Source organism: Pecten maximus, chromosome 2 (genome assembly GCF_902652985.1).
Source record: "Pecten maximus chromosome 2, xPecMax1.1, whole genome shotgun sequence".
In the NCBI taxonomy this organism is placed as follows: domain Eukaryota; kingdom Metazoa; phylum Mollusca; class Bivalvia; order Pectinida; family Pectinidae; genus Pecten; species Pecten maximus.
The window spans coordinates 8,119,731-8,132,710 of NC_047016.1; the positions used below are offsets into that span (position 1 = coordinate 8,119,731).

General features: G+C 34.0%; 1 protein-coding gene across 2 annotated transcripts; it reads right to left on the minus strand.

The window, feature by feature from the left end:
* Positions 1 to 10,822, minus strand: LOC117315938 (protein amalgam-like). Of its 2 annotated transcripts, XM_033870371.1 has the most exons (8): positions 10,640 to 10,797; positions 9,143 to 9,255; positions 8,782 to 9,034; positions 8,349 to 8,494; positions 7,825 to 8,026; positions 2,732 to 2,953; positions 2,004 to 2,060; positions 1 to 1,304 (listed from the first exon to the last, which is right to left on the minus strand). In XM_033870371.1, exons 1-8 carry the CDS (start codon positions 10,704 to 10,706, stop codon positions 1,129 to 1,131), a joined length of 1,236 nt encoding a protein of 411 aa, XP_033726262.1. In that variant the 5' UTR covers positions 10,707 to 10,797; the 3' UTR covers positions 1 to 1,128. The 2 variants fall into 2 exon arrangements, with proteins under 2 accessions (XP_033726262.1, XP_033726269.1); XM_033870378.1 differs by lacking the exons at positions 1 to 1,304; positions 2,004 to 2,060; positions 2,732 to 2,953 and adding an exon at positions 3,977 to 4,139 and having other exon boundaries at positions 10,640 to 10,822.
* Between the last annotated feature and the right edge of the window lie 2,158 nt (positions 10,823 to 12,980).

The following is a 12,980-nucleotide window of genomic DNA, read 5'->3' on the forward strand; positions in this document are numbered from 1 at the left end:
TTTTGATCATCATCTTGGTTTTAATACAATCAAAACAATCAAAACACGATAATATTGCACATTTTATATCTAATATCAAGACACAAAAACAGTTACCAGCGTACTTAGAGATAACACATATTTGTAGATATGTACATAATTACAAACCTTCGTCTCATTACTAATTATCCCATTACGGATTAAACATTTTCGAACACAGATTTCAATCTAATACCCAAAATAATTTTCGATATATCACATCGGTCTAATTCTTTATAAAATCTGTTAACATTGGTTCCATTCTTTCTCGGTATCTTTATAAAACTTTATTTTTATCAAAATATCTGTTTTAAATATTACACGGACTATGCATGGTTACGTAACAAAATGAACGTGTATTTATGTTCGTTCCTTTACAATTTATTGAAACTGACAAATCTAGTTCAATAAAGCAAACTAACAGCATAAACGATTATCGTAATTCATAGTACAGAGCTTAGATACGTGCATATGATAAAACAATCATAATAGTAAGCTCCATTGTCGGCTTCGGCTTTTTACAGCTTCACAGCCTGCTCCTAGTGTAGGAAATTTCTGGATAGAAACTTTTAACAAATAACTGATAAATACATTAAATCCAAGTTAATGATTATTCCACTTATTATTATAATTTTTTTAATTCCATAATTATGTTTTCTAATTACATAAAGTTTGGTGGCATCAAATGCTCTACATACGAACAAAACACAAAATACATAATTATATAAAATGTCACTCAAGGCAGTTCTAGGGACTGTTGTATAATAGAGTTGAGAATGAAGTGCACATTATCGAAAGAGAGAACCTTAAACAAGGTATTAGTACCTAGAATAGGTCCATTTAAAGGATGTTAGTTTGATAAGCGTTTCAAATATGAGATTCCATTGAAGAAAAAAGTGTTCTTAAATTCTAATATAAGAAACTTACTACAAAATACTTGATCATGAGGAACTGAAATATTAAAAAATGCACGCATGAAGATACATGAGGTTTTTAAACGTATTGATCAATAAAAAACATATTCGAATTATGTAAAAGATTTTCAATCCCTTAAATAAGATTTGGATAGAGGAAGCGCATGTATGGGAGATGATATTAATATGGCGACAACTACATACACATAGTAATTAACAAAGTACATAGTGAAAAGGCCGAAATGGCGGCCATTGGCGGTACTATAGCAACGCCAGTGCCAGGTGAATTGGGCCCTTTATGTCCCTGAGGTGATTCGATGTCATCGTCATCAGAGGGTGCAGGTGACGTCGTAGGGCGAGTATGTCCAATCCCTAGGATATAACAAGTATTTGTTTTGTAATTTAAAGCTTAACACGTTCACTACATTTTGTGTGGGTCCGTACATAAGATCATCTATTATAATTCAATTATTTTTTACTTGCATGTTTGTAGCTACAAAGTTGTTTGAACATAACAAACAGCACATATATCAATGAATTACACCAAAACAACAACCATTGGACGTTAAAATTCGTGAATAGTATTAATTAGACATATGTATATATATATGTGTGTGTAATTTATTGCTTTCATTCAATACATGTTATTTAATTTATTGAAAATATATCTTAATTTTTTTGGATAATGTTTTTCTACATATAATGTCTTCTACATAGCTAAACCAGGAATTATATGAAGTAGTATATTTTAGTTTGAATCAAATAGGACTTTCATTCATTAACAATAATATGTAAATAATGAAAATGGCAGAAAAATGAAACAATGAAATTCCTGTCTGATGCATGAGAGACTGATGCTATGCATGTGTATCTTTACAATGCACCAATTCATCATTGTTTGTCCAATTACAAATGGGAAGGTTAACTCTGATACATCAACAATACAGTTGGAACATTTGATACACGACATTGGCGATGGCATGTCTGAATTCCCAACTAACGGTGACAACATCTCGCTGGTGTCAATACATAGGAGACAAGGTTTATTGGGATCAGTATATTGTCACTTACTTCTCTCGTCGAGATCTGCAAGACTGTCGCAACGAGGACCTACACAACTTCGACTCTCTGTATAACACAAGGTATATCATAAACTCCTAAAGGAGAATCTATCAAAAATTGTATATGCAGTTCTTGTATTATTATGATTCTAGCAAATATATCTGACTGATATCAAAATATCTGTTTAGTTTAAACAAGGCTTTCTCGTTTAATTCTAAGTAGGTATAGTACGTGTTACACGAATGTAGTCGAAGTGTTATCGTAGGCGCAAACAATGGTATGTTGTAAATTACATTATGTGATCATCTCTGTTACATTATTTCAAGTGGATAATAGTTCGGAATTCAATTATCGATAAAATACACCAACCGATACATTATGATAGCTACTAAAATAATTCGAATGAAAATCTAAAAGCCATGCATCAACGTAAACTTAAGTCATTTCCTTTAGCACACCAAACTAAATCATATTAACCCTAAATGTAACAATTATCTGAAGAGCACGAGTTTATGTCAAGGGTGAGCTAGAGATATAGTCATCCTCCGGAATACAAAGTCATTTTTAAGTGTGTTGTAACTATTGCAAGTGAATAGTGATATGACAGTCAATTTATGATAAAGGTTGCGTCTCCTTCGACAGCAAGGAGAAGAAAAAACGACGCTTGCTTAATAAATATATTGTAATATTTGTTGAATTTCGCCGCCTAGTGTTGGCACCTATACTAAAATACTTACCCAGTAATCTGATTTCCGATGTACAGTGGTCAATATCATTCGTTCCCTCACAGATGTACGTGCCGAAGTCGGAACCTGTGACGTTGTGAATTTTGAGAACTGACGACACCACACCAGAATTGTCCTTTGGCATAACGTTATGGATGTCATACTTTGAAGTAAAAATCGACTGGATTCCATGTATGGTGTATCTTTTCCACGTTATTTTTGGAACTGGATAACCTTGATAATCAATAACTTTAAATGTATTGCATACCAGAAAATGTGTGTTAATTAGTATCCAAGACGGGGAATGGTTAGAGATAGAAAGATAGAAATTCATATCGTAAACAATTTGGAATACGATATAGAAAATCATACCATTACCAATTTGGAATACAATATAGAAAAAATACAATAAACAATTTGGAGTACAACATAGAAAATAATATCGTAAACAATTTGGAATACGATATAGAAAATCATACCATTACCAATTTGGAATACAATATAGAAAATCATACAATAAACATTTTGGAGTACAACATAGAAAATAATATTGTAACCAATTTGGAATACAATATAGAAATTGATATCGTAACCAATTTGGAATACAATATAGAAAATCATACAATAAACAAGTTGGAATACAATATAGAAATTAATATCGTAAATAGTTAGGAATACAATATAGAAAATCATAAAATAAACAAGTTGGAATACAATATAGAAATTAATATCGTAACCAATTTGGAATACAATATAGAAAATCGTGCCGTAATAAATTTGCAATGCAATACAGAAAATCATATCTTAACCAATTTCGAATACAATTTAGAAAACCATGCCGTAAACACTGGTATAAAAGGCATGACATCGTTGACTGATGAACTCTAGCGGTATGTTCGCTCGCTAGAGTACACATTTAATGCAGGGTATTGATTCCTTCCAGTTTTTTTATCGTGTTGGACAGTGTGTCCTTTATAGAAAAGTTGTAAATGGTGTGTGTATAAAACCATAGTCAACATTGCTTCCTTCCTAGTAATATGTCATTCAGTACATTCTCTAGTCAAAGTTGCTCTCTATAAATAGAAACAACAGTATAATTTATCTGAAGTCTGTCATAACTAAGTATACGTGTGTAAATCAAATCACAGGCACAGCGTACATTGTGATCACATCAAACATGCGTACATTGTGATCACATCAAACACGATCACTTTATTGTTTCAAATATGTTATTTGAACAAATCATAAACTCATTCGCTGCGTTTGTTTAATTTTATTCGTAAGTTCTGCGTTCGATATAATTCCACGACACAATACTTATAAAAGGTAATACATTTTTATAAATAATTAAAAACAACTTAAATATATGTTCTTCTTTAGGTTAGTTTTTATCAATATCAAGGGTCGATCTCTTCATTTTCTGAAAAGGAAAAAAGAACAATGACATACATGACACGTGAATAAGAACGTACAAGAACACCTTAACGTGAATATTCCTAACAGGTAAGAACACCTTAACATGAATATTCCTAACAGGTAAGTACACCTTTACGTGAATATCCCTAACAGGTAAGAACACCTTTACGTGCCCTAACAGGTAATAATAACACCTTAACGTGAATATTCCTAACAGGTAAGTACACCTTTACGTGAATATTCCTAACAGGTAAGAACACCTTATCGTGAATATCCCTAACAGGTAAGTACACCTTTACGTGAATATCCCTAACAGGTAAGAACACCTTAACATGGATATCCTCTAACAGGTAAGAACACCTTTACATGAATATTGTTTATGTAAATGGGTCTTAACAGTCTATACCAATAAAACCAACGTCGTAGTTTTCAGAAACAATGGAATTCTTAAGGAAAATGAAGAACGGTTTTATAAGGGTAAAAAAGGAGTTCAATTATCTCGGTATGCTACTTGATTTTAATGATAAATTAAGACAAATAAAAAAAAACAATAATTCGCGGATCAAGACAGGAAAGCATTGAATGCTATTGTTAAAGTATGTAGAGATAACTAATTTAATATTGAAGCCAAATTATCTGTCTTTGACACAGTCGTTAGTAGTGTTGTAAATTATGCTTCCAAAATTTGGGGATTCCATCAAGCGCCCGATGTCGAGATATTACACATCAGTTGATTGTAAAAAAATATTAGGTGTTAAAAACCCACATGCAACAATTTTATCTATAAGGCATTGGGATGATACTCTTTAAGTATTATTAGAAAATTTAGAATTTTCAAATATTGGTTAAAACTGAGGCATACAAACAACTGTATTTTAAGATCATGTTATAATGATATGTTGGAGAACGGCGAAGCGTGGTTAATGATAAAATATTGGCCATTGGTATTTCTTGGAGTCAAATGTAGTCGATAACACCTCATTTAATATAATCAAAAATAGATTATGTGATATTTTTTAACAGAAATGTAAAACAAAAAACAAAACAAACAAAAAAACAAAAAAAAAACATAATGTCATCTCCAAAAGGTCATATTTTTAAATGTTTAACAAATGTTTTTACTAACCAAATTATATAATGAAAGTAAATAACAGTAAAATGTATGCATGTATGTATTTATGAATGAATGAATGAATGAATGAATGAACGATCTATATTTCCTTAATACATGAAGATAAATTATCTAAAGAAACATTACATAACACAAAAAATATATACAAAGAAAAGATAAATCACACGACTAACACTCAACCAATTTCATGCAGTTATCTATATGTATGCTAGTTACGTGAGAGTATGTCGCATGCCGCCCATGATAGGTATCTTTATTAATGTAATTGAAAGTGGATTTACATATTTCAACATTTCCCCCCATTTCAATTCTTATTGGATCTATCTTTTTTTGCGATATTTAGCATAATTTTTCACCAATCTTCACAAATCATGTTAAATCATTCAATCCACCTAATAAAATGCAAGTAATTTTCATTTTGGTTAAATAGTTAAACTGAGGCGGTTACAGGTAGGATATCAACCATCATGTAAAAGATTGTGTTTCTTTCCTCAAGTGATTTATAACAGTTCATCATTAACTGTTTTATTATGTCAGCAGCAGCCATTCCACATAAACTACAAACACCTGCTGTTACAGTCATACATCCAAGTTTAAGTAAATATATAAATTGTTTTCTGCGTTTATTATGATGTGAAAGCAATGTAACCAAACAATGTTCTTTCAACTCTTCTTGAAGTAAGCAACCCTGTTCCAAATCTAATCTGTTTTGAACTTTGTTTTTCCACGTTTCTTCCTCGTATTTGCGGATGGCATTGCCAACAATATTCTGATGGAAAGTATCCATCCTTTATCAATTAAATTAGATGTAATTGAGTTTGAACAGATTGTATGTTCATTGGCAATACATGCAAGAAGATACTAAAAAAAATTCTTGTGGATATAGTCAGATTAGGCATTGCACAATCTTTCCAAAAACAACATTTTGTGTTTTCCCCTGAACTGACCATAAACCCAGAGAGGAAATTGCAGAAACTACTGGGAAATTGAATGAAAAGTAAGAATAAATCTTGCAAAATACCTTTGGGTCACTTCTAAAGTTTCACCAAGTTTTGGAGATAAATTATTCCTGGTTTCACATGAGTGTAGCGCAGCAGGTAGTACAGCACATTCCCAAATATATTTGGTTGAGGTTGGTAACTATCCTGCAGGCTTCATGCCAACATCATATAAAGAATGTATTCTTTTCTTCATTTTTCGGATACCCAATTGACAATACTAGTACAATCATGCTTCACTGACAGTAAGGTATCAGATTATATATTGATGAGTCTTTTTTCAAGAATTATAATATCACAAAATTCTAATGTTAATTTAACACATAATATTTTGTATTGTTACATCTGAAAACAATAAATGAACATTTGTCTCCATTATAGGTCAACCGTCATTTGTTAGCATAAAATTCTACACATTATAAAAGACGATAACAGTAAAGTAGTATCATCTTCTTACAACACAGACGATATATGCGTGTCTCCAATAATAAGACCACTTTTCTTGTTTTCTAAGGAATACATCAACTGGTCTATATATTTACGGAAAACATCCATGATGACATTACTCTCCTTTGACCGACCTCCTGTTTTATATGAACTTGTTCAATGAGAAAAGATTTGCATCTGACCTCACATGTCTCCCCCTGGTATTTGTTGTATAGTATATTCCCTAACTTCCCGTTGATATTTAAATAATTATACAGCTTATAGAAAAGACCACTCTGCCAGATTCTGTCAAATACTTTCTCGTTGTCTAAAAAACAACACTAGACATTAGGGTTTCTACCATTATAGTAATTAATAAGCTCTTTTACTTCAATTGCTGGAATAGAACCGTGTTATTTGCGAAATCCAAACAGACATGGATGGGGAAATGTCATTTTCTATTCATCAATTCTGTCTTCCATTCGAGCAGGTAATACATTTTTTTTTCAAAAAGTTAACCTATTGCTCTATAATTAGCAGGGTCTGATTTCTCCTTATTTTTACTCTTATGAATGAACTTGGTACGTATTCACATTTAAAAATGGCGTTAAAAAGATTCGCCATGTACTGTAATAAACCATTACTAGCAATATAATGTGCTAATTTGTTATAAAATCAGGGCCAGGTGCCTTTTTCCTTTTAGTTATTTTTAATATACATTTGTATTTCTAATTTCTTTAACTTCAATGTTAAAAGCATTTTGAGTTTCCAATTTGATACTAAGATAAACCACCATTAATCTTGACCTACACAGAAGATGACATGTTATTGCCATGAAAAGTGTAACATGCAGATTAAAAGAACAAGAAAATGACCCACACAACAGCAACCCGTGGCTTCTTCATTGACACCAGTGAGTCATGACAGAAAAACAGCCGACATCCGGTTTATCTCCCTGACACACGACATAAGATTAATTAAAAGAACCATATTTTACAGTGATCTGGTATGAGATTGCCCCGTGTCAATATCATTCGTCAAATAAATATATCTCATGATTTGATTTATTTTTACATGTCATCTCGGTAAGCGATTTCTCTGTACGTTATGCTTTAGTTAAATACGACACCTACCTGTTACATGACAAGTCATCTCGGCAGGTTGGAATATGTTTTTAGCTTGCATCACGTTTTGTTTTGGAGCAGAACACATCGGTTCTTGTTCGATGGTGATGTGGTAGGTTTCCATGGCGTTAGGCTGCACACCATTGTCAGCTTCACACCTGTATTCACCTCCATCCCCGGCCCTCAGGCCCTCAAGGTGTAACACCTCGCCCTAGTGGAAACAGATGCATGAGCCTTTTTTTTAATAGACGATTACAACGCAAAAAACAGCACGTAATTAGGTTTTGTTAAAACCGTTTTAGTGTAATTTGAATTATTTGAATTCCACAACACATAACTTAATGTTTAATTATTAACTGTTTAGATTACCATTTAGAGTAACCCTATAAGGATGATTTTTTAATAACTGTACGGATTAAAGTGTATTTCTCACATCCTATCTGCATTCGTAGGATACCAGATTCATAAGTTCAAATTAACAAACATCGCCTTCTACTAATATATATAAAATATATGTAGTATGATTAACACACATGTCCCATTATGTTGCTTCCCGTGTCTCCTTTGTACCACGTGATGGTAGGCTCCGGAGCTCCGAACACTCTACATGTCAACGTCACATCCTCGCCAACAGCGGACACCACTTTGGTGTTACCAACAGACAGAATTACAGGCGGCGCTACTCATCAAATACAAAATAGAATCAATATACTTTTGTACATGTATCCGAAAATCATACTGAAATGAGAACAATATGGATTCCAAAAATTGATATAAAGATGGACAAACATTCTTCTTATAATCTGCTGAATAGACGAATTAACATACAACATAGCCTATTTATTGTTGATATATATTGAAGTGGAAAGAGTGACTTAGAAAAATGTGTAAATATATTTCGGAATGCCAACGAATTCCGCTCTCTGAAAGGTTTTTTCGAGTTACATTGATTACAATATGTCCGACCTGCTATACTGACGAAGGCGTCCTTGGATGGCCACCGGGGGTAGGACACTTGAGGGATGCGCACACGGCATCGGTACCGGCCCACGTCTGATACGGTCACGTGTTTTATGATGAGAGTCACCGTATTAACGGTCTGGGGATTGCCTGAAATAGCATCCGTCGCCTTGACGCCATATTTATCCATGTTTATCGTCAGCAGATCTCCGTCATTGCTGATATGGAGATAACTTGGTAGCATCCGAAACCATTGGACCTACAGAGATGGCATTGGTAGCTATTTTTATCAATTACACAACATTTAGACAGTTTGACGGTATTAATGAAGAGCTTATGCAGATTAGTAATGAGTAACTTCCCGTACCTTGGAGACGGCGGTTTTGTTGGTAACAGGACAGTCCAGGTATACGTCATCACCCTCGTCCGCTGTCGCGTTGGCGATGACTCCTATAGACGGTAGTACTTTTTCGGCAGAAACTGTAAATTTGCAGGTCAACATCGCAATTACTTTTAAAATCCAAGACTTTAATTATCAGACTGGATTGATTAATGAACTAAGCACTAAATCTGTTGAGTAAATTTGTTTACGATGAAAATAATCTGATAAAATCATAGATGTAATATTAAGTCCATTCTCCTTTAATGTACCACATGCCAACGTTTTGATGTACATGTACTTGTTTGCAGATGAGCTGTAAGGCTCAATTTAAGAAAACGACTAATTTACTCGATCTGTGATCATTGCAGCGTGTCTGTTTCACAAATACATATTATTCTCACCATTTTTGGTTTGTCCCTTTACAAAATGTTAATTTTCATTTCCTGGTGTTTCTTGTAATATAAGTGTTAGTTGAATACAATACATAACATATAAGATTACCGCTAAAAGTCAACAAACACTACCTACTAGTAGTCAAATACAAATGTAGAATACCATGCACTATAACTCTTAAACAATTTATGTAAAACTCAGTGGTAACCTAACCATGCTTTCGGGAGTTGTGTCGTGATGGATGTTAACGGAAGACGTATTGACAATGTCAAAGGTCACAACATGTATTGTGGGCGTTATTTACATAAATGTAACTTTACAGTGAACATGTAAAACAACAGGTTGGAACTGGAACAATTTAAGACCAGCATGTTCACATTTAACACACTTTCATATTTCAATGCCTAATTTATCAATAAATCTTGTAAATCCTACTTTGCTATGGACAGGTTCATTCCAGGAATGTTACACATGCATACATTTACATCCATTTGCATTATACAGGAACACTAGATCACCTTATTAGGAGAACCATTGTATTAACATATCATGCTACTGTAGTGATGTCGTTTTTTAAAGCAGACTGTGAAGGATCAGAACAAAAATACAGAAACCGTGTAGGAAAAAAGGCAAACCTGAAACATGCACAAAAATACAACTCTGGAATCGCGGACTCACCAACTCAGTATAAAATGTAACACTAGATCAATACTCGGTGGATAAACCAATCATAACACGAAGGGGGTGGCACAATTAGCACACACAAACGGGAGAAAAACCCAGCGTTCCGACAGGATGTCGCGCCCTGTACCATTTACTGATAAAATATTATTGATAAATTGGTCATGAATAAAACAACGATCGAATCAAGGTGTCGAACCATCAAGTTACAAAAGGGTGTTCCCTTTATTTCCGACTCAACAAGAGATTAAATGTGATACACCAATCTGTTATACCTTTACTCACCAAGATGCCTACATACACCTCGACACAACTCGCAGTGAATAATTCTGTCAGCAGACCTGTATATATCTAGAGCAGTTAACGTCATATATACACACCTACAGGTAGGCACGACGAAATACCTACCTTGAAATGCGACAGACAGTAGAACTAGAAATATAACTTTAAAACCGTGAACAAATTCCTTCTTCATCTTGTCCTAATCCGTACCTCCTGATAACTGCGTGTTGTTGATGGTTTTTGTGACGTCATATTAAGAAACAATTTGTGGTTAGCACGACTTATTGCCCGAGGCAGATTATACGAATTATAGACCATAAACGTCATTGCTATGACAGCCGGTCGCCCACAATCTCCCGTTTCATAAAATTTCTGCTATACTAAAAACTAATTCATTACTAAGGGTAATTTTCCAGAAAAAAAAGAGATAAATATCACCATTTCGAACATGTGTTTAAACAGCACTTCTGATACTTCCGGCAGACGTGTTTCCGGTAAATGTGATCAGTTTGGGCAACCCAAACGCAGAAGACCCGTACACCGGAAATTGTTACCAGCGAAGCGAAACTGGGTGGACGCGGTCAAACTCACCGTGTCCACCTAGCAGTTTGATCAGTTGACATAGTTGCGTCATAACAGAGAATAATGAGACGAGGTGTACGGCAGGTAGATCAATCGGTGTACGGCAAGTTATCAACCTGTCATACACCTGGTCACCTTATTCTCTGTTATAACGATTTAAAACTATAACTTGGTCAAACATGTACATGCACGTTTATCCTATTTGGATATTATTTAGTGAAATGTTGGCGTGAGGGACGTTTAAAGATGCGGTATAATGAATTATCGTTACCTGTTAAATGGTATAACTTTGCATTTAGCGGAACCAGAAAGCATCTCATAAGCTTAAACAGACATGTTTTGAAAGAAAAGTCACATAAGGATGTTCTTTGGTATGCATATATAGTTGGCTTTACATAGAAACAACTTATACGCCGTGTAAAAAATATGTAATGACGAAAAACATTGAAAAACTTATTTGTTTTTGACCGCGTTCACCTAGCAGTTTCGCTTCGCTATTAGCAATTTCCAGTGCACGGGTATACACAGTGAGGAATGACCAGTCATTTAAAAAGAAACTTGGTTTCTCGTCATCGAATCAATTTGTTTTCGTTCATTACTAACACGATTTTATCGCTACAAAAAAGGGGACCGATTTCACATTTCCAATGAAGCGACTGCGAAAACGTATTTCAACTAATATAACGCATGTACATGTATATAATTATATATAGTACTATGACATGTCAGCATTATCTAATTCCAACAGGATATTAAACTCTATCATCGTTTCCTTATGATGACATGTTGAGGCTACGCCTTTATCTTACAATGTAATACCACCTCTGTATATGTAGCATTCTAGCGACAGTGTCTTACTTTATCAGGGACTCTAAATGTGTCTCATTTCGCTGTCCTCAGCTCCTCGTGATATATACGTCCAAACATACTGGACTTAATCTCGGGTTTCGATTTAGTTTTCCTTTTTCCACAAGTATTTTTTTTTAAATGTTTGAAATATGCCTATATTGGTTACTCCGGGAATCATTCTGTGAAGTTGTCTTATCTTTTCCTCAGTTAAAGGTCTATCCCATTGTTTTCCATTGATTTTCAATGAAGGATCAATCTGATTCCCTGTTCTATTTCGGGCAATTATCACTTTTCTTCGACAATGATGACAATTGACTTCCTAGATAATCTACAGTAAACCATAATTCCCATTGATCCATAGGCTACCTCAATATTATTAATACTATTGACCTTTAACCTTGAACCGATGACCACCAAAAATCAGGTGAAGATATTCTGTCCAGGGGTTCATGGGATTTCTTGTACGCATGCTCAAAGTAAATATTGTATACTCCCTTTAGTAATTGTGGGTATAATTTACTTGAATGTTATAGTAAAGTCATAATACAGGTACGAATAATCGAAGTTCATAATTCGGTCAACTTCAGACAACGTCCAAGATTGCCGTCAACCATTTTAGTCTATATTGAACCATTCTAATCTATATTGTCCTTGTTATACACTAGAATATCCATTCCAAACATAAGTACATTAACACATTGTGTAACTGACTGACTCTGAAGAAACTTGCACCAAAACTTTAACTGGACGCTTACCCAAATCCGAATTTGACGTGCGTATAAAAAACTCTCACTTTCAATACGTTTATCAATTAAGAATAAAAAATGCATACAATCGAAACATTTTTCATCATTTTCTTAGATCTGGCGACCAGTATGGCACCACATCCCGCTTCATAACAATTTTACACGATTTCCTGGTGGCTGTACAATGTGGTCACGGTGGTAATGAAGTCCCAATTGCTGATCCGAATTTTCACTTTCTTTTGGACACGGTCTTTGCAGGAAAAGCAGAGTAGTGAACATTGTATTACTGA

What these genes read in the sequence shown, in the direction of transcription:
- LOC117315938 (XM_033870371.1), bottom strand. Translation starts at nt 10,706, where the DNA reads ATGAAGAAGGAATTTGTTCACGGTTTTAAAGTTATATTTCTAGTTCTA. An exon ending in ACAAAACCGCCGTCTCCAAG is followed by an intron (nt 9,035 to 9,142) that starts GTACGGGAAGTT and finishes CCATCTCTGTAG; the next exon opens with GTCCAATGGTTTCGGATGCT. An exon ending in GAAGCAACATAATGGGACAT is followed by an intron (nt 8,027 to 8,348) that starts GTGTGTTAATCA and finishes TGTTTCCACTAG; the next exon opens with GGCGAGGTGTTACACCTTGA.